Below are 19,478 nucleotides of genomic sequence, written 5' to 3'. Positions count from 1 at the left end.
ACTGAATAGTCATTTTAGTATCTGAAAATTATAAACAAGGTTATCTGTATAGGTAATAGGCGAAATCATTCGTACCCGGTTGGAAATGAAACACTGATGCTTATTGACCTAAAAATGAAGAAACATTTATTTTCAGTATGTCTTTTGTATAATTTAATAACAGAATGAATCAAGTGTGTCGAGTGGATAACAGAGCGGAGGTTCCATTTCGATAGAATAAGTTTCACCAACAATAGAAATATAATATTTATCAAGTCATTTACAGTTACAAATGCAGTACCAATAAATCTAATTTCGTTTACCGAGTTAGTTAAATTTAAACATTTATTATGATCGCGAACGCACAGGGAGCCGCACGCTCGCCGCTACGGACTTACGGGCACAGTATAGTATATTTTTTTGGGATTTTTTAAAGTTTTTATTCATCACGTACTTTATAAATATCTCATACTTGAAAAAAAAATGACATTAAAATGTATCGGGTGCGGCGACACAGCCGGCCGCAACAAGCACGCAGCAGGCACGCACGCGGCGGCCGGCGTGCACGCGTGCCGCACGCCGCGGGCACGCGACAGGCACGCCGCACGCACGCGACAGGCACGCCGCACGCACGCGACACGCACGCCGCACGCACGCCACTAGCGAGCCACACGCTGCACACGCAGCCGCCGCTACCATCACATTGCGACGTTTCACACCTATTCGTTTCCCTTTGTACCGCTACAGTTAAAATTGTTTCTTACATAATAAAATTAACGGAATTGTTTAAAATCTAAATAAAGAGGAGGCGGAGGCGCCGGCGCGCCGCGCCTGCGTTAAATAACATTCGACTGAAACGATTCGTCAATTATTAAATTTATCGCAAACACTAGAGAAATGCAGGTCCGATACGATGGTAATATTGTGTGTCATGAAACAAAATGTATATTTGAATTCTCTGCTTTTTACACACACACTAGCCGGCGGCTCACTTCGACGTCATCATGGTGACGAATTCTGAAAACAAACAAACAAACATTGCATCAGTGGAGGCGGACTTGAAGGCCGAGCGGCGTGCCGAGGTATGTTAATACGAATAATTAAACACGACAGATAAATTAACCGATACGATTTGAGATGCACTAGAAGGGCCGCTAAGGACAGTCCGATAGATAGATAAATCGATAGTTTCAAACCCTTCGGATGGACAGTGACGATGACGACAGGTGTGCTGATGTACGAACAAACAACATAGAGACCGGTAACATTCGCCTGGTCATGCCACTACGGGGTCCAGAGAAATACCACCCTCCGTGGTATTTCCACAACTAAACGCTATACAGATATTAGACACATGCACCAGTATTAACAGAAACACGTCCTAAATTTCCCAACGTACAAATTCGATTGTATCTTTGTCGATACAAAACTTATTGTTAGGGCATTTCCACTTAACTGTGTATTAGCAATTGTCACGAAACTGACTGTCAATGTCAAAACCCATACATTTTGTCAGAAAAGTGACACAACACAACACACAATTTAAAAAGCACACGTTAAAATGTAAATGCCCTATAACGTCTTTGCACTAGTTTAATAATTGGTCAGCGGCGGTATCATGGTCGCATTTTTATCACTTGTCATGTCATGCGTCACTTTCGCACTTACATACTTGTTAGAACGTGACAGGCATGATGACAGATGATAAAACACCGACCATCTTAGCCCTACTGAACATGATGGAAGGTTTGTTTTTATCCCCAAACAAAAGCAACCATCATTATCAGAGCTTAACTCTTTGACCGGCAAAGATGTTAACTGACGCGAAAGGCTTACTTTTCAATATCAAACTTGGTGCCTTCCGACAAGGTTAGGTGGCGTTCAAAGGGTAAAATTTTAATCGACAAAGTTACAATCGATAATTCTACTCAAATCCAGAGCCAGCAACAGATACGGTTGCCGGATCGTAATGTGAGAACCCAAAAGTGAGATGCGGGTGGGCGGGGCAGCTAACAGGGTGAAGGAACAGTAAGATCAAACCATACAGAACAGGTACCTATTGTCGTAGGCCGTACTACTAGGTATATCACAGCGTTATTGTCGGTTAGTTACGAGGGGGTTTGGTCGGCGGCTCGCGAGAATACGAGTTTGGCGAGGGCATGGAAGTCTGCAAGAGAGAAACCAGCTGTAGCTTGGCCCGCCCGAGTACTACAGACTACAGGCAACATCAACTAGCGGAATACCACGGAACTACGCATTCTTAAGGGATTTCTACAGACTTTGAAATAATTTTGTACACAACGAAACTCTTAAAAATATATGATACGTTCTTATGACAGCAGACGACAGTGTTAAATATTTTTGCGGGTTTCGTTGTGTAGAATACGATTGTATGATACTAAGCTCGCTTGCAAGATGCTTTTTCGGTTTTCGTTCGTCTTAATTACACGCCTCAGTTTAACAAAACATGGAAACAAAAAAAAACTATTAAAACTTGTTTACCTAACCACTAGACTAAATTTAGAGAAACAGAATATGAATTGTAAGTACAAAATCTAGATCTCACGGCGTTTTCTACTCTGCACGGTCAATTCGAATTCGCGAGGCTGCCTCTGGGTTTGAAAACTGCGTCAAATTTTGCTCATACGGTGTTTTTCGCCTCGACTCGACATTTACTCTCGTACGCGTTGTTGACAACCGGCGCATCGCCACGTGACGTTGGCGCGCGCCCAAACGCAACGCTTTTTTATAATCGCAGAAACATTACACTGTATCCATGCAGCGCTTGTCTTACCCGTATACATGACATTATTTGTTACATGTCTGCGCTTATTTGTTTTCGAGTTTTTGTGATGCTACAGGCTTCTGATTATACGCAATATCGCGCAACCCACGGACGATCATGACATTCATGACTGCCATATTTACAGCATCAACGTTCCTCTGAACTTAATGACGGCGTGTAAGCGCTCGGGTAATTTACGAGTATCAAAGACGGATTCGTATTTAAAATTTTGGAGGTTCGTAAATCACGAGTATCATAAACGTTGGAACCGAGTAAACTTTCGCGGGGGAAATTTATCGAGTCTGAGTGGAAATAGCTCCACCACAGGGTTAGTGCGCGGCATGCGGGGAGCCTAGAGGGTGGTATTCTCCTAGCTTACACATACTATGACCATTTATACATGTTGCTGAGCCAAAACGACCTCTATGATCTTCATTGTACCTACTAACATTTACGAATCATTTTGGCTTAGCATCGGGACAACCAAGGCTTGTCGCCAGAGACATTCCACAGCGTGAGAGGAGTTTCAACAGCCGTAACATTGTTTTTGGATCGCATCTATAGGGAGGGCTGTAATATTATTACAGTACTATTTAAATGAAGGTTCTGGACATCTTTTGCACAAACATTTATGACATTGACAGACAAAGACAATCAATACATTCTTTGACATAACAAATAGCTTTATGGTCTTAAATCAAGCTTGAACATTATCATAGATTTCGGTATGGTATGAATGTGGCATGACGTGACGCGTTGTCAATGAAGTGCCAGAATATGTTGCTCTTATGTATATTGTGTTTACGAATACGAAGCCATTTCTACAATATTTTCATTCACTTGTAGAGTCAGTCAAGTACTATGACATCAGTTTTAGTATTCGCATCTTTTTCTTTTTGTAAATGATGCGCGAAAGAGACGGATACTTCATTTACAAAAACATAGTCTGTTTAAAATGACCTTTCAGTGGCGTGGTTTAAATTTTAATAAGTGTAAATATCCCAAAAATCCACACGCCACTGAACTGAACCCACCAGATCCGAAGGGTATCGATTTCACTTGCCGCAATATCGTGCTGTATCTCCCCATGTCAATTCTGTTGTCAAAGAAACTAAGATTTCCTTAACTAGTTGATATTTACTTGTTTGACTATCGCACAATGTCACACCTGTTACACAAGCCAATATGTATCCAATTCTTAAAATCTAAGCAGAAGGTACAGCATGATATTTCAGAGCTCAAGTGGAATACGCTTACACAAGCTTTCCTTGAATACCTTGTTATCGCTCGCTCTCAATCCAGAGTTTATTATTGGTTTATGGTTTTACAATTTCGACGTTTAATTTCAGATTAAGTGCTTCCAGTGAGACCAAATAGGAATAGCAGAAAGCTTGTGCCCGCTGTAGGGTGTACTTTCAGTACTAGTTTTCTACACAGAAACATAACCAGGAATTGCCAGTTCTCGTCATACAAAATCAGTACAGAGAGCATTCCCTATTCCACGGATCTCCAAACTCTTGAACCGAGATCCAGTGGTGGCATGGTTGCATTTTTATCGCTTGTCATTTACATACTTGATAGAACGTGACAGGCATGGTGTCTTGGCGACAGGCGATAAATATGCGACCGTGCTCAGCCCGCAGGCATCCGCTTCCTTTTCGCGGGCCGGATTGCATTGAATTTGCCACTTTTTCGGCGGCATATTAGTTTGGAGATCGCTGACCTGCCCTGTTACAGCAAAAACGCGTATCAAGTGAATACGAAATATGTTTTACCGTAACAGCGCAGTTCTGTTGCATATTATTCTACGACCCACAATTAATTTGTATCAACGTACCCTCGTAATTGACCTGTCCGTCGCCGTCGATGTCGGCCTCGCGGATCATCTCGTCCACCTCCTCGTCGGTCAGCTTCTCGCCGAGGTTGGTCATGACGTGGCGCAGCTCGGCCGCGGATATGAACCCGTTGCCGTCCTTGTCGAACACGCGGAACGCCTCGCGGATCTCCTCCTCGCTGTCCGTGTCTTTCATCTTGCGAGCCATCATTGTGAGGAACTCGGGGAAGTCTATCGTGCCGTTGCCTGGAAACGATAAAAGTAAGGGTTAGTTTAGTTTCGAAATTCATTGAATGCCGTTTCGGTTTGGTCTGTTAAACGCCTTTTTGGCCTATTTATTTTCCTACGAAGCCGATAGTCTTAGGTTCGAGTGGTGAATACAAATATTTGTTCCTGATTCATAGGTGGTTTCTATATTTTTTATGTATTACATGTATGGCTTTCTTACTACCCAAAACACAAACCTTTTTTAATACTTTAAAAAGCAGTTTGCGAGAAATATCATCACGCGTTTGTCTACTTATAAACTTGTATATTGAAATAACGACATATTAACTGTACAATTGAAGGAGCCCTGAGACGTTATGGTATTACGATTATTTCTTTTTGGTTTTAATATATTCCTCCCCCATCAAGTCAGCTTGTAAGTAATAACAAGTTTTTGTTGTAGCGTGACTCACGTCAACTTATTTATTATTAATTATTTCCACTGAAATGATATTAAAACAATTTCATTTAGGCAGCCTTGGAGTTTCACTTGTAACGATCGATTAAATCATATACGTTGACCGGAAGTCGTACCTAAAGAAGAGACCTTTATGACTAAGACAATGTGCTGACTGACATAATCTAATGTGCTTCCGTCTATTATTGCATACCTAAAACCTAACCTCATTTATAAAACTTAGCATACCTCCGTTAAATTATGTCTCATACAAACAAAAATGTCACAATGACAGATAGGGACGAAATATTATCAACGGCGTGTTAAATTTCACACTTTTATGATTACCTACAGCCATAATTCTATGTCTACCTGCTCTGAGTTTGTAAAATATAACCTTATTTTAAAACCCTTTAAAAATTTAGTCCAGAACACCCAAGGAGAGCGTTTCTCGTAAACGATGACGTAACGCTAATTAGTACTCATTAATCAATCCGCATGTTAATATCGTCAGCAGTGTTCATCATAGTTCACGGAGCCAACCTTGGCACCTGGCATAATAGAATATTTTCTCATACGGTAAATATTATTCCTAGAGCAAGCTTTGTTTATGCGAACGAAGGATATGAGAGACCTTAATTGACGCGATTCAAAAATAAATTCTAATAAAATTGAGAATATAGAACGAAAGTAGTTATTCATTAAAAGAATAAGGAAATTAGGTGACTCATACGACGATTCAATCAGGCGAGACGGGAGACAAACGACAGATTAGTGTCTCAATAGATCCCGAAGCTTATACCGGATAGACCGTTTCAATTGGGACAGACCCATTGTTTCATAAACACCGATAGCATTTATATCTTTAATGAAACCGGGAAACAATAATACTGAAATGTCGACATTTCTGCAGCAAATCGCTTTAATGCCGACGATTCCGGGAAACAATATGGATGCCCCGATGGGCATCAAGGAAACAATAGGTTTCTGGAACGTCACGAGCTATATTTACGGCGCAATAAAGACTTATGAAGGCGTATGATTCGAATTGCCCATAAATGCGCCATGAAAATATATACAGGCGACTATGTAAGCTTTAGCGTTGGGCTAAAAGGAGTAACTTTGGCAAGTGACGAGCGTTTTGCACAATGAAGCATGTTGGTATCGCAGTGACATCATTGTCGGCCGTTGATTAAATCATCCGCACAGTAACGGCCGAATTTTGGTCAAACATGGCGCTGCTGTGTCAGTGTTATCAGCGTTTAACACATCCATAAAAACTGGTCGAGGGCGCGATCATTAAAAATTCCGCGCTGAAATGTTTGGAGAACACATGGTGGGCAAACAATTTGCGACGAGCGTTGCATTTTTAATATGTTAACGTAGGTGAACATTTCTAGATTGGGAGTGTATTTTTACGGTTACAGTTTCGACAAGGATGGAATTTAGATTCAGCCTCGGATTTGCATCCGGTGTAAGGCGTATGTTTGAATAATTCACAGCCGTAACAATACGGCGGGGAGCGAGATCCACACGACCGCATCTCAGCGAATCCGCGAAATAGAATAATTTACGAACAAGATCGCGAGGGATTTAGATGCTCATTAATATTCTAACATTGCTTTTAGTAAGTTTGTAACAAATATATACGAGGATTTAATTATCCACACTGCCAATCCCAATATACTTTTGATCCTGCCTATCTCGTAATATTCCTCTTGGCTATTCAATCCGTTCAGTTCAATCGTCACTTTACACCTATTGATTCCGGTAAGCGAAATTCTGTAGTTTTCTGTTCTGTTCTACAAAATCGGTTTCTCGTTTATATGCATGTAGATTCTTGCATAAGACCAAGAGCGTACCTGGCGATGATATCAGGGTGAACGCTCCAATCAGTGTGCAAAAATAAGTTGCGAGTTAAGTTTGGCGCGTCTAATTGTGGGTTAACCTTTGCGAGGTGTACCGCGGGCTATTTATACCGGCCGTGCGATAGGAACTTTCGAGAATGCAGCCGCATTCCGGTCACTTGTTCTAGCTTCTAGCACCTGGGCCCGGATCATTTGTCAACGCGCTTTTTTAACCAGATTGGTAGGCAATGGTCATTAATGTCATTATCATCCGTAAACAAACAATGCATTGTGTACATTATCAGAAGGAGACAGAGACACCCACGGGCCGAAACATCTACCAGCAGTTGGGTCCCACATCTCGTCGGAGATGGCAAGACGAGCTTGACGCCTTTAGACATCTCCAGGAGACGTCATAGGACAGGATACGTGGATGGATAGGAGGGAGGCCTTTGCTCTATAGTGGGCTTAATAAATAACACCTTTTCTTTCTTTGAAACCTATTTTCTTCTGAAGATCAGTATCAATTGCACAATGAAAACGTTTAGGCAGCTTAATGCCGATACGCGGAAGCAGAGAACGTGATACTATTGTTTTTGCCAAGTTCGTCGCGTCGTTTTAACTGACAATCACGAGACGGCAAGAGAGTATCACTATTACTGGCATGTTTTGTAGTACCACTTCACATCAGGCGAGATTAGGGACAATTGTCATTCAGGTTATGGAAAAGTGTCCAATCCTAATCCATCACTTTATTATTTCGCGCGCGGAAATAACTATCAATTGAGTTATCTTTTCTGAGTGAAGTTCATTGGCATTTGCGCTGAACACAATAGGCGATTCCGAGTATAATTATGGCGTTGCCATTGAAGGGTGGTGGGCGGTGGCACAGAATGAATAATAGTATTTCATAGGTACCGAATGGCCACGCTCCACTTCGCCCTTTTTAGGGTTCCGTACCCAAAGGGTAATTTACGGGACCCCATTACTAAGACTCCGCTGTCCGTCTGTCACCAGGCTGTATCTCATGAACCGTGATAGCTAGACAGTTGAAATTTTCACAGATATGATGTATTTCTGTTGCCGCTATAACAACAAATACTAAAAAGTACGGAACGGAACGTGCGCGAGTCCGACTCGCACTTGTCCGGTTTTTATGATATATAGGTAGGAGGCAAACCAGCAGACAAATCGCCTGATGGTAAGCAATTAGATACCGTCGCCCATGGACACCTGTAACACTAGAGGGGTTATAGTGCGGTGCCGGTCTTAGATGGGAGTACTCTCTTTTTTTGAAGGTCTGAAAGGTGGTATCGGTCCGGAAATACCGCGGGCTATCGCACTAAGGGATTTGCACACGAATCTATGCATATGCAATGCATACATGTCGTGTGCATTAAACCGAATTCCCAATGGGGTTGGCAACTGTCAAAGGTTTGCAGAGATCGCGCCATCATAGCTTGCCCCTTTTTCTATGAGATTTGGCTTAAAGGGCTGGCATCCAGGGCATTAAAAAAAGAACAAAAATTTGACAATTGTAGGGATTGACAGGGCAAGCTATGCTGGCGCCATCTGCTAATTATTTCGACCGGTAATGTGGTGGTGTTTCTTAAGGGTGGTGGGAGGAAGAATATATAGTCTCCTTGAACTAACGTTTGTTGTTTCTGCAGTTTCCCATAGCTTGGGAACTCCGGGTAGTTATTAATAACAAACACCACATTGTATTGCTAAGCTGAATGTTTATGAGAAACCGACTAAGTGCGAGTCGGACTAGCGCTCGTAGGGTTCCGTATCATTACGCAAAAAAACGGCAAAAAAATCACGTTTGTTGTATGGGAGCCCCACTTAAATATTGATTTTATTCTGTTTTTAGTATTTGTTGTTATAGCGGCAACAGAAATACAGCTGTGAAAATTTCAACTGTTAGCTATCACGATTCATGAGATACAGATACGGACAGTTGTGTTAGTAATAGGGTCCCGTTTTTACCCTTTGGGTCCGGAACCCTAAACAACCAGTTTAGTCAAGGACAGCGCGGTTTAAGGAATTCTCGCCGGGTGTCGAGTGAGGATAATGGCATCATTCGAGTGAACAAACAGGATAAACAAAAACGGTTAACGCAAATTATTACACGCTTTGAGTAACATGTTCTATGCCATGTTATTTGAGTTTTATATTAGTCGGAGTCTTTATGACTCAATAATCATACCAAAGTAAAGATAATATTGCAAATTTAACTAATATTTCAGAAAATTTTCAATATAAAGAAAATCTTTCCACCATACCTAATGTTTGGCTTAATGTTTTGATTGACATTCTTAATTTACATGATTTTAATCATCTTAGATCATTACCGTAATAACTAACTCGTTTGTCGTTGTGGTACAGCCGAATTCACAAACATATTTTACAAGCCACAGTTCCAAAAATATATTTACACGACTTTTTGTCAGTATAAAACTTGAAACTAGCGTTTTGTACACATATTTAGTGATACTTTTTTATAGTGTTTTAGAGGCGTTTAAATACTCGTATATTTTTAGAACGTTGGCTTCCGCTCCCTAAACATGAAAATGGTTACAGAAAATACTAGAATAATCGATTCGATTGACATCGTAGCAGTGTCCACGTCTGTTCGCACTAACACTTAACTGAAATTAAACCTTATTACAACGACATAACGATCAGCAGCGGTCAGTCATCTCTGTACGTACGTAGGTTGAAGTGTGTTTGTAGGCCGCGGACTCGCTTGGCTTGGCTTCCTCTGGTCGATATCGATACTGCGTGAATAACGTAGGCCGGGTGAGGTTTCAATTCTGTACAATCTCATTATTGTACCTTATTTAGTTGACCGTCTTACTTTCTCTTCTGAACCCCTACTGCAAATTTCCGACCCCCCTTTTCGGGGGGCATGGCCCAGGGTGTTAATTTTTTAATTAGATTTAACGACCAAACTTTAAAGTCGAAAATCCATCGGCACTAGATAAAAAGCGCCACCGCCATCGTGTGATAAATACACATGTATATCCATTTGTGTCATTCATACGTTTTTTTAATGCACGTTGAAAAAGAGCTCGTGAGAATGTGGCTTAAGCAAGTTTTACTGTACAATCAGCATTAAATAGGTACGTAATGATAGACAAAAGGTGTGTCACGAGTGTCACGACTCACGATATATTTGGCCACTTTTGCTGTGTGTAGGTAATAATAGTTTTCAATCCCACAGATATATCTATCCAAATATTTTGCTGTCAAATCAATCTCGATCGTGATATCGTCATAAATCTGGCAAGTCAATTAAAATGGCAACGAAGCGGTCCGCCGCAATCAAACCGACAATCTGAAAGCAATTCTGTAAACACACGGTTTCGGGGAAAGTTCAATTCGCTACTGGATTCCCGTGGCATACTAAGCATTCAATTCGAAACTAATCACAGATCTAAAATGACGCTTACGCCTGAAGATAATTAAAGCGTGCGGAAGGGTTCATCACGTATATGAACATTTCATGAGTGCGATAGAGGCAGACTACAAATGAAAAAACGTGACCACTTTTAAGCTTCACAAACGGCCGCTTAAATGTACCAAAACGTAAGGTTTGGAAAATACTAAAAGCTGTATTCAGGAGATACGCTGGGTGATTATATCTTGGAGTATACTGTTAAAAGAGCAAAATATCAAACATTTCTGAATTCAATACTTCCAATGACACTCAATACTCAACTCATTCCGAATTTGATGTTCGCACTTTTGATATTTGACAGGCAATCTTCTACATTGTGAATCTGTGAAACTAACCAGTGAACCGTAAGGGCCGTAATGGACCGCGAGCCTGGAGCATATATCGTTAATCATCGCCTCCCGGTTAATACTTTGTCAGATGATAGTTTAGATACTATCATGAAATTAAAAAAACAGTCAGCCGGTTTTATTGCGGTAAGAAGTCCGATGAACATGTAAAAAAAAATGTTTTCAGTCATCGTCCCGATTGATACTTTGTCAGGTGATAGTTTAGATCCTTTTATGAATAAAAAAACCGTCAGCCGGTTGTTGTATCGCGGTGGAAAGAGTGTCAGCTGGTCGTATGAACATGTAAAAAATTAGTTATTCTAAACTATCATCTGACGAAGTATCAAACGGGAGGCGATGACTGTAATTATTTTTTTATTTTACATGTTTCGGTGTCTGCCATTCCTCAACCCACTAACGGAGTGGCAGCTGACATCCACTAGAATTCATTACGCATCGCCCTTAACCAATTTCACCCGGGAGGCTATTGGTCATTGAAATCTGTTCGTGGCTCGCGGTCTAAAGTGAATCACTAGTCGTATTCGATGATTACGCGTATACTGGCTTAAAAGCGGTTATTGCTTGCCTGCGTCCAAAACGATTAGAATATTTCGTACACAGGTATCGAAACGTTTACATCCAAAATGACGTAAGTCCCTGTGTAATCAGTTTGATCATAAGCCGTTACGCCTACGCGCGCGTTATCACGGCTATAAGTGGAGATGAACTCATTTACTCTCATTGTCTTGAAAAATACATTATTCAGCAGAGTTTACGCCAAGTTGTATAAAGCGTTAAGATTTATTGTTAATTACTCACTGATTAATGCTAATGAACGGACTGCTATTATCTAAAACAGCTTCGCTTGTAGCTTAAATTGTATAGTCGGATCAGATATAGATATATAATCAGATATATAGGAGCGTCCAAGGTGCTCACGAATATACAATTATACACACGCCACCAGTGGAGAGATATTTTTGGGCAGTTCGGCCGCTCCGATATAATATATCTAATGGCGACTGAACTTACGCAAGTTTTTAAGATGCTTTTTGGGTCTAGGAATATTTCGTTATTACTATTGGTCTTCGAGCAACACCGGCTTCCGTCCGACACGTCGGAAGGGAGGAGCCCAAGCGATATCTTAACGTACAAATCATCTTCCATTTTATGCGAGGGGAACGGGAAACGCACACAGGCGCACTTCTTATTCACTACATAATCAAATCTGTGTTGGCGACACAAATACAAAGAAAATGACACACGTCAATTCACGTCACGTTGTCTTTACGAATCTTGCATACCTCGATCTCTTTTTGTGTACGGACGAGTCGCAATACGCACCGCCATAGGCACAGTTGTGCGGGTTGTGCCTATGCTTCGGCAGAGGGTCAATAGTACGAATGCCGTCTCCCTTCCGTGTTGCTCGAAGCTATTGGTAGTCGATTTAATGATACGTCAAATCAAATTCATCCCAACTCGAAGAATTGTGTTTTGTAGGTAATATCCAAAATTACTTAATATGTACCTAGGTTTTTGTAACTGATACTTAATCTGGCTGTTTAGCTAGATGATTGTTTTAAAACCAATGCCAAAAAGTATACTGTAAGTACAATGTTTCATGCTATATATTCAGGGCAACATGAAACAATAGTCTCCGCTTCAGCAAGCACGTAACGTGAACGGCTATGGTATACATAAGCTACGTGTATTTTGCACATAATGTGGTATACAAGGCCGCAATGACTCAACATAGCGTCAGCGCAAACTCCTTATAAGACTGGCAATTAGATGAGCGAATACCAGATTAAAACGCCACCTATACAACCATTAATTGTAGTAAGACGCCAGACTAATGAATCTTAATTATTGATTTAAAAATATAACAATAGATTTGGCTAGAGCGAACGGAAGAACTTCCAAGCGCGGGTGATCGTTCGCGTTATGCGTCGAATTTACGACTGAAAAACATCAAAGCAAGCTCCAGCAATGGAGATAAGACTCAAGTCTCCATGTTGTAAGAATAAACACATCAAATTAAGTAGTCGGTGCTCCGACAAGCGATTACGAGTACACGAGTCTGGTCCACGCGATCGCGACTGGCGCTACGCCAAAAGGAATATGCAAATTCATTTGCAATCTGCTATTCCAGACGCTGCGCTTTGCTCGGTGTCAACAATGTTTATCAAGGATTACTTCCAAACTTCCATGCAAATCGTGCCAACTTGGAGAATTTCCCTTTATTTAACGGAACACGGAACATTCACTTCAATTAGAATGAATTCCGTCCGAACGCTCCCTCGAATTACGAATCAATTCGATTAGTATGCGTCGGTTGTCGCCAAAGCCCCGGTCCAAATAGTCTATTGAAGTAATTTGGTCCGTGATTCAGTTTCTCAAAGGGCACTCTGGGAGCAATTAGGACAAACAATGGGTCAGCTATCTAGGCGAGCTCACTGGGGCGATGCGACAATCCGATAGCCCGATAAATAACTTGGCTGCCGGCCAAATCCTAACCATTAACACTATAGTTTGCCCGCTGACGGCTACACTTGGTGTAACTGATGTTAATGTGTTATATGAAATTACTGCGGACGCTTCAATGGGTTCGAAGGCTTCGTTTCAGTATGCTAGTTCATTACCGCATTGCGGTTTTGCTTCGCCACAACGTCTATTTAAATGATCGCTTCTGGTTTCTTCGAGCACGAGCGAGGAATGTTACTCCAAGTTTCACATTGTCGCTTTTAGTTTATCCGTTCATTCGCCCGCCATCTTGACTGATTTATACCATCGTAGTCGACGTAAACCAGAAGCGCTTACAAATTCCTCAGCCTTAAACAATTAGCGAATAAATACGTATTTATTTATTTATTTCATTTTGGATACAAGCTTTTATCGTTAACTGTAGTTTTCTTTCAACAGGCAACTAATGCTCATCGAGACAATTCTAGCAGACCAGAACACAATTAAGTTGTGTTGTTTTGTTTCTAAGGCCACCTCCTGTGTTCATCATCAGATCACCTCGCTGGTACCATTATACCATAATATTGAATTGTCACCCAATCATATGTACCTATATGTATGTGAAGTTTCAGCTCAATCATTCGATTCGATTGATCCCATTATTCAATGGGAGGTAGGTCTAATTTACCTTACATACAAACATTGCAAGTTGAATAAAAGCTTGTACAATAATTAAAGTCGAGTACAAACTGGATAGTGTAACTTACAGTGTAACAAATAAGGTAAAAAGGAAACTAATAGCCTGTTGAGGTTGACTAGCTGGCACTAATTAGACCTGAAAAATAGCGGAGGCATGAAGCCACAAGGAAAACAAATGGCCAGAGCAAATGACGGCATCGGGGCGCGAATAACAATGCCGATGAAAGGTCAGCCCTTGACGCATTGCCTCCATAAACCCGGAGCAAATTGACTACGCTTCTTTATGAGAGGCGAAAGGCTATTAATCTGGAAGCACAGGACGGAGACAGTATAGTACCATCGCCCACACTGTTAACTGATAGTTCGTAATCCTTATTACAAAAGGCATAAGGTCAATCGATGGACAGTTAAGAGCGTCGCTGTTTGTACGGAAAAATCTGGATACGCATCAATGTTTGTGTAAGTTTCTCAGGGCAGGCATATAGCTGGCACTTACATAACAGAATACACCGGATTTTGAACTTTGCGTTACTAATCGAACTAAAACAATGTCAATATGCCGCTGCGGGGTGAGGTAATTCCATTCAGGGGTGGAGCATGGCAATTCTGTATAAAACACTATTCTTCATTCCATGTTTTATTTCCATCTTCACCACTTAGATGGCTGGCAGTCCTTAATAGTGCGCCTCGCACAGCTAAACTGTGTAATGAACTGTCGCGCGCGGTATTTCCGGACCAATATGGCCTTTACACCTTCAAGAAATGAGCGTACTCCCATCTTAACACCGGCAACGCACTTGCAACACCTCTGGTATGCAGGTGTCCATAGGCGACTCGTCTGCTTCGTTTGCCTCTTATATCATAAATAGAAATGGGTGTTCCTTTAACCTTGAAGGCGTTAAAAAAAATTGTCCAGGTTTTAAAAAAGCGTGGCCTGGCGTGAGGAAGCGCCGCGTGGTCCGACAGCGATCGATCGCGAGTTGCTTGACCGACAACCTATTTCCATTGTGATCCCGGATTAGAAGCATAAACAGGCGCATGCGTTGCTGTTCGTAAATCACGGAGATCGACGCGTCACATGAGTCTATCAAAAGGCATTGATCTACGCTTGTTTGCCTAGTATGAAAGGAATGGGGTTGGCCCGTTGAAATATTTTACATGGCGGCAGCTCTCAATCCTTTAACGAAACTAGAGACAGGTAAAGAATATGCTGGCGCAATCTGTACAAACCTTTCGACAATTGCCCCAACCCCATTGAAAGGTATCCAGGCCAGACAAAATATGTAAATATTTTCAAATATTTAGCGTCTTCTCATGTGAATCAATTTCAGCAGCAAAGAATTACGTTTTGCCAGACATTAACAAGCAAATCGTCTAAATTGTAGTCTTCAAAATATAGCAAGGCCGGGTAGGGTCATCTAGTGGTATTTGCCTACATATTCGTATTTTATCTCTTGTTTCAGTACAGGAATACGTCCACAAATAAAAGTCTAGCAAATTTCTTCAACAACCTGTCGTTAGTACCTAAACTAGTCCGATGAGCCCTAGATCGATATCAGTTTCTATTATGATAAACCCGTTAACTTTCTAAGTGAAAAGATAGAAAATTGTAAACTCGGTCAACCTGCTACGAGTGCCGATCGATATATTCCCGACTTGAGTAATGGGGGTCGATTCAGGTCAATCAAGTCAGAGTGGATCGCGCCGACTCGGCGCAGTCAGCCTAATTGGCGTAGGTAGTGAACACCTGCGGGCTATTTGCATTTTTATGCAGGCGATTGAGCCATGAATGGAGCTGTATGTCATATTAGCCCGGTTAATCGAAGTAGATTTAAATATAGTTTAAATGATCAGGTTATAGCAAAACCGCGTCGTGCAAATTGGTTTACTGAAATTGGCGTTAATGAAGAAACATTACATTTATGCGTGAATGATGTCTTGATATATTGGCATATAAATTAGCCTTTTGACATATTTCGACGTGCACACGTAGGTATACTTTGACTCTTATTCGATACTTCACGTTGGCATTGGTGGACTGACCTCTAACAATATCAAATGTAATTATTGTGTACGCTAGAGTATGTTTGCGTAGCAAAAGTTTCACAACCTTCTTTATGATAACAGTTGCGTGAAATCAACAAATCTACATTCAGTTGAAGAAGGCCTTAAAAGCTTATATTTAGCCTAAAAATCAATCGACTGTATGTGAGCGGGTTCAGGTGAACGTAGAAAAATCGAAGCGGATTTCAGAATTCTCCCTAACGTCAACCCCACGTTTTAAAGTTTACATTTCCGCTCAGAAATCCAACGCATGGCAAGAGGATTACCTATAGCACGGCTGCAGGTCTATATTCCCATTTGTTCCACTAGTCGCGAAAGACCAGTGTACCCAACGTAGCCTCAAAATGCTGGACCGGGGAGCGCTCTTATACTGGTTCGATAGTCCTGAACTAGCTCGGTAAGCGTCTGAAAACACCTCGAGAGGGCTTGAACTATGTGCCAGTATTGATCGCCTGCCCCTCCCTACACAGGCCACGAATCCTTGTTTCCCCGAGTCGCGATCTCGTGTTTTATCACCTCACCTCGTTAAGAGTTATCTGCGTTGAGACAGCTCGTTACTGCTCATATAATTACGTCAAGCGTTTTTATTTCAGCCACGTTTTATTACACGTCTCCAGTGATAAGAATTGAGCTGTTCAATCAACACATTCGCAGGCGTCGTTTAAGCGTAATTTATGTGTATGACATTATGGAGAGCCGATTCATTACGATACCAGCGTATCGTTAGCGGCGAAGGTCGTGGGATTTATTAGGTGTTAAAGCCGAAGAGCCCAGTCAGCTGTCGAAGCCGGTTTAGCGTCCCGCGGGATCCACAAATAGCGCCGGGCCGCGCATCGCGAGTGAACGACTTCTTATCGCGCGCAGTGACATCACCGCGCAAGAACCTTGCCAACTAGGGGACAGGGACTTGTAGAAAAGAGAAACATTCGGCGGAAGCGCTTTGTCGCAGTAAATCTCGGATAAAGTAAACCCGTCGGATCTGGCCCCATTCCGCAGCAAACATCCAGGATTCTCAGCTGCGCAAAGCGGTTCAGTGTTCGCGTTAAACTGCACTCGAAACGCCATAAAACGCTGCAGGGGTCAATGAAACTTGCCTGCAACTGGGCCTTTGCGGAAATCGGTCAGTGGGAGTCGGACGCCAACGCGAAGCGCCGAGCGAAATTCAAAAAATCATTGGTTGTTAACGCGACCAAAATAAATAGTGTGACGTCACCCGGTTGTGTGAAAGTCAAACTGACTTTGTCGGCATTGCACTGGCGCTTTCTAGTCGAGATCATTTGTCACGTTCCGGCGACAGAAGACGTCCGCCTGGACATCTGAGAACCTACCGCAAGAATCTAAAATCTAAATTGATTTATCTGCATCTCATTCACTCTTACATATTAGAATGATAGAGGCAAACAGATGAGACGAACGAAATAAATCGTTCGCGGTCGATATTCTGGACAACGGGTGATCCATCCGCGCCGACTATGATTAAGCGAACGCAATATGACATTGATAGGCAATACAGCTTGAGAAAAGAAATCTTGCGATAGTTTACAAACCCGATAGCAATAACGTGACGGCAATGTTTTATTAAATAAATTGTGGGCGCGAGTTGGCAGGATAGAGTAATCTCCGGGAACATTAAATAATTACAAGACGCTGATTACCAGTACACACAGAAGTTTGCCTGGGGCAATATTTATCGTTCAATATCACTCATCGAAGCGTTACCGTAAGTATTCGTCGGAACAAACTTACAGCGAGAAAGCAATTTGTCAGCTTGAACGAATCCCCGCAATAGCAATTTAGATTTACCTGTTTAATTAAACTCTATTCGGAGACGCTTTACGACTGGACAGAAATAACTAGTCAAGTTAAAAACTCGCTGCACACGAAGCAAGTAAAAAATGGACGCAATTACATCGTTTTAGCTGAATCTACGGATACAGGACTAGAGTAATTGAGCGTTTGGTCTTGGAATTGGATCTAGCTCGGTGTTGGAGTCGGTGAGGTGAAACTAGTATTCTTCCTACATTTATCAAGGCCGATGTTCTAGGTCGATTAGTCTGAACCGCTCTAGCACAGCTTCCTGTGGAGGTTTTCCTTCTACTTTTAAAGCTTGGGCATGCAATCTTTCTACAAATGGTTTTTCAGTTACTATCTGCATTTTTTTATGATATAGGAGGCAAACGAGCAGACGGATCACCTGATGGTAAGCGATTACCGCCGCTCATGGACACCCGCAACACCAGAGCTATTTATTTGCATGCTATTTCAATTCTTTACAGTAACAATAAATCGAACCGAAAAGTTCAGTAATCCTTCTCAAATATCCAAGTGAACATTGTGAGAGAGCTGAAAACCGGAGCAAAAACCAACGAAATCCGAGACAATAATAGACTAACTGGAACTCAATTCCATAGTTCTCGCGTTGATTGATGCATATTACTTTTCGTAACACCAGTACAAGTATTTTAAGTTGTCCCGATCATAATACAATACTCTATTATGAAAAAAGGCTAACTTAACTGAACTTCGACATTTAAAAGTACAATAATGCATCCAGCCAGCCTAACGTTGATAAGGCGGACAGGAAAGTGTTATCGCGGCAACGTTAATTTACTGCAATCCACAGGAAACTGCTTTACGCACCAACGGACCGACTAGACCTTTTTACATTCGCATTCTCGCTGATTTTAGCGACATCGGTCTGATGGTCATCACCACCTTTGCGGAGCCCCAAAGCAGACAATTAGTGGACAGCATACGAGCCCAATTCCAAAGAAAACCCAACGGGGAATGGAATACCTCTAACCCTTCAACTGCGCCTTTTCATCAATTGCTCGGTTCGCGATTGGTCCAAGCAGCAATAAAAACACAGCGAAAAGAGAACGAACGCATCATTGGCGCCACGCGTTCAGGTTGACGTGAATTTTCGCTATCAAACATCGTTTTTATTATAGACAGTCAGAATTATGTACACGTAGTACAATTTATTCTGTGCCTAGGTCGAACTTTGGAGGGTTTCATGCAAATGTCAAAGGCGAAGGTCATTCTACCCTTGTCAAGGCAGCTGAAGGCACTTCAAACGTGTTTTATATTCAATGAGTTCGATTGTCATTTTTGAACTGTCAGTCCGGATTAACATCTTATCTGTATATGATAGGATCCTAACTGAATTTTAAGTCATCTTTTGCATTATTTTCAAGAAAGATTTTTTCTGCTCCATACAGCACAACCGAGGTTAGAACACTGTAGTGTATAAATATTTAGCATAATTTTTAGTAGAATTGTATGCTGACGACATGGTATTGTAGACGATTTACTAACGATATAGGATTGCGGACAAAGCGGTCCTGAGCCGCC

The 19,478-nt window shown here is 41.6% G+C and overlaps 1 protein-coding gene across 3 annotated transcripts in view; it reads right to left on the bottom strand.

The window, feature by feature from the left end:
- Window positions 1-99: 99 nt before the first annotated feature.
- LOC134744702 (calmodulin) overlaps window positions 100-19,478 on the bottom strand; it is a 38,967-nt gene continuing 19,588 nt past the window's right edge. For all 3 annotated transcript variants that reach the window (XM_063678616.1, XM_063678617.1, XM_063678615.1), the window contains exons 3-4: window positions 4,602-4,844; window positions 100-996 (exon numbers count right to left, since the gene is read on the bottom strand). In XM_063678616.1, the coding sequence (XP_063534686.1) occupies window positions 968-996; window positions 4,602-4,844 (272 nt within the window). In that variant the 3' untranslated portion in view covers window positions 100-967. The remainder of the gene's footprint in view (window positions 997-4,601; window positions 4,845-19,478) is intronic.

The sequence above is a fragment of the Cydia strobilella genome, chromosome 10, assembly GCF_947568885.1.
Source record: "Cydia strobilella chromosome 10, ilCydStro3.1, whole genome shotgun sequence".
Taxonomy (NCBI): domain Eukaryota; kingdom Metazoa; phylum Arthropoda; class Insecta; order Lepidoptera; family Tortricidae; genus Cydia; species Cydia strobilella.
This window is presented reverse-complemented; position numbering and strand designations above follow the sequence as displayed.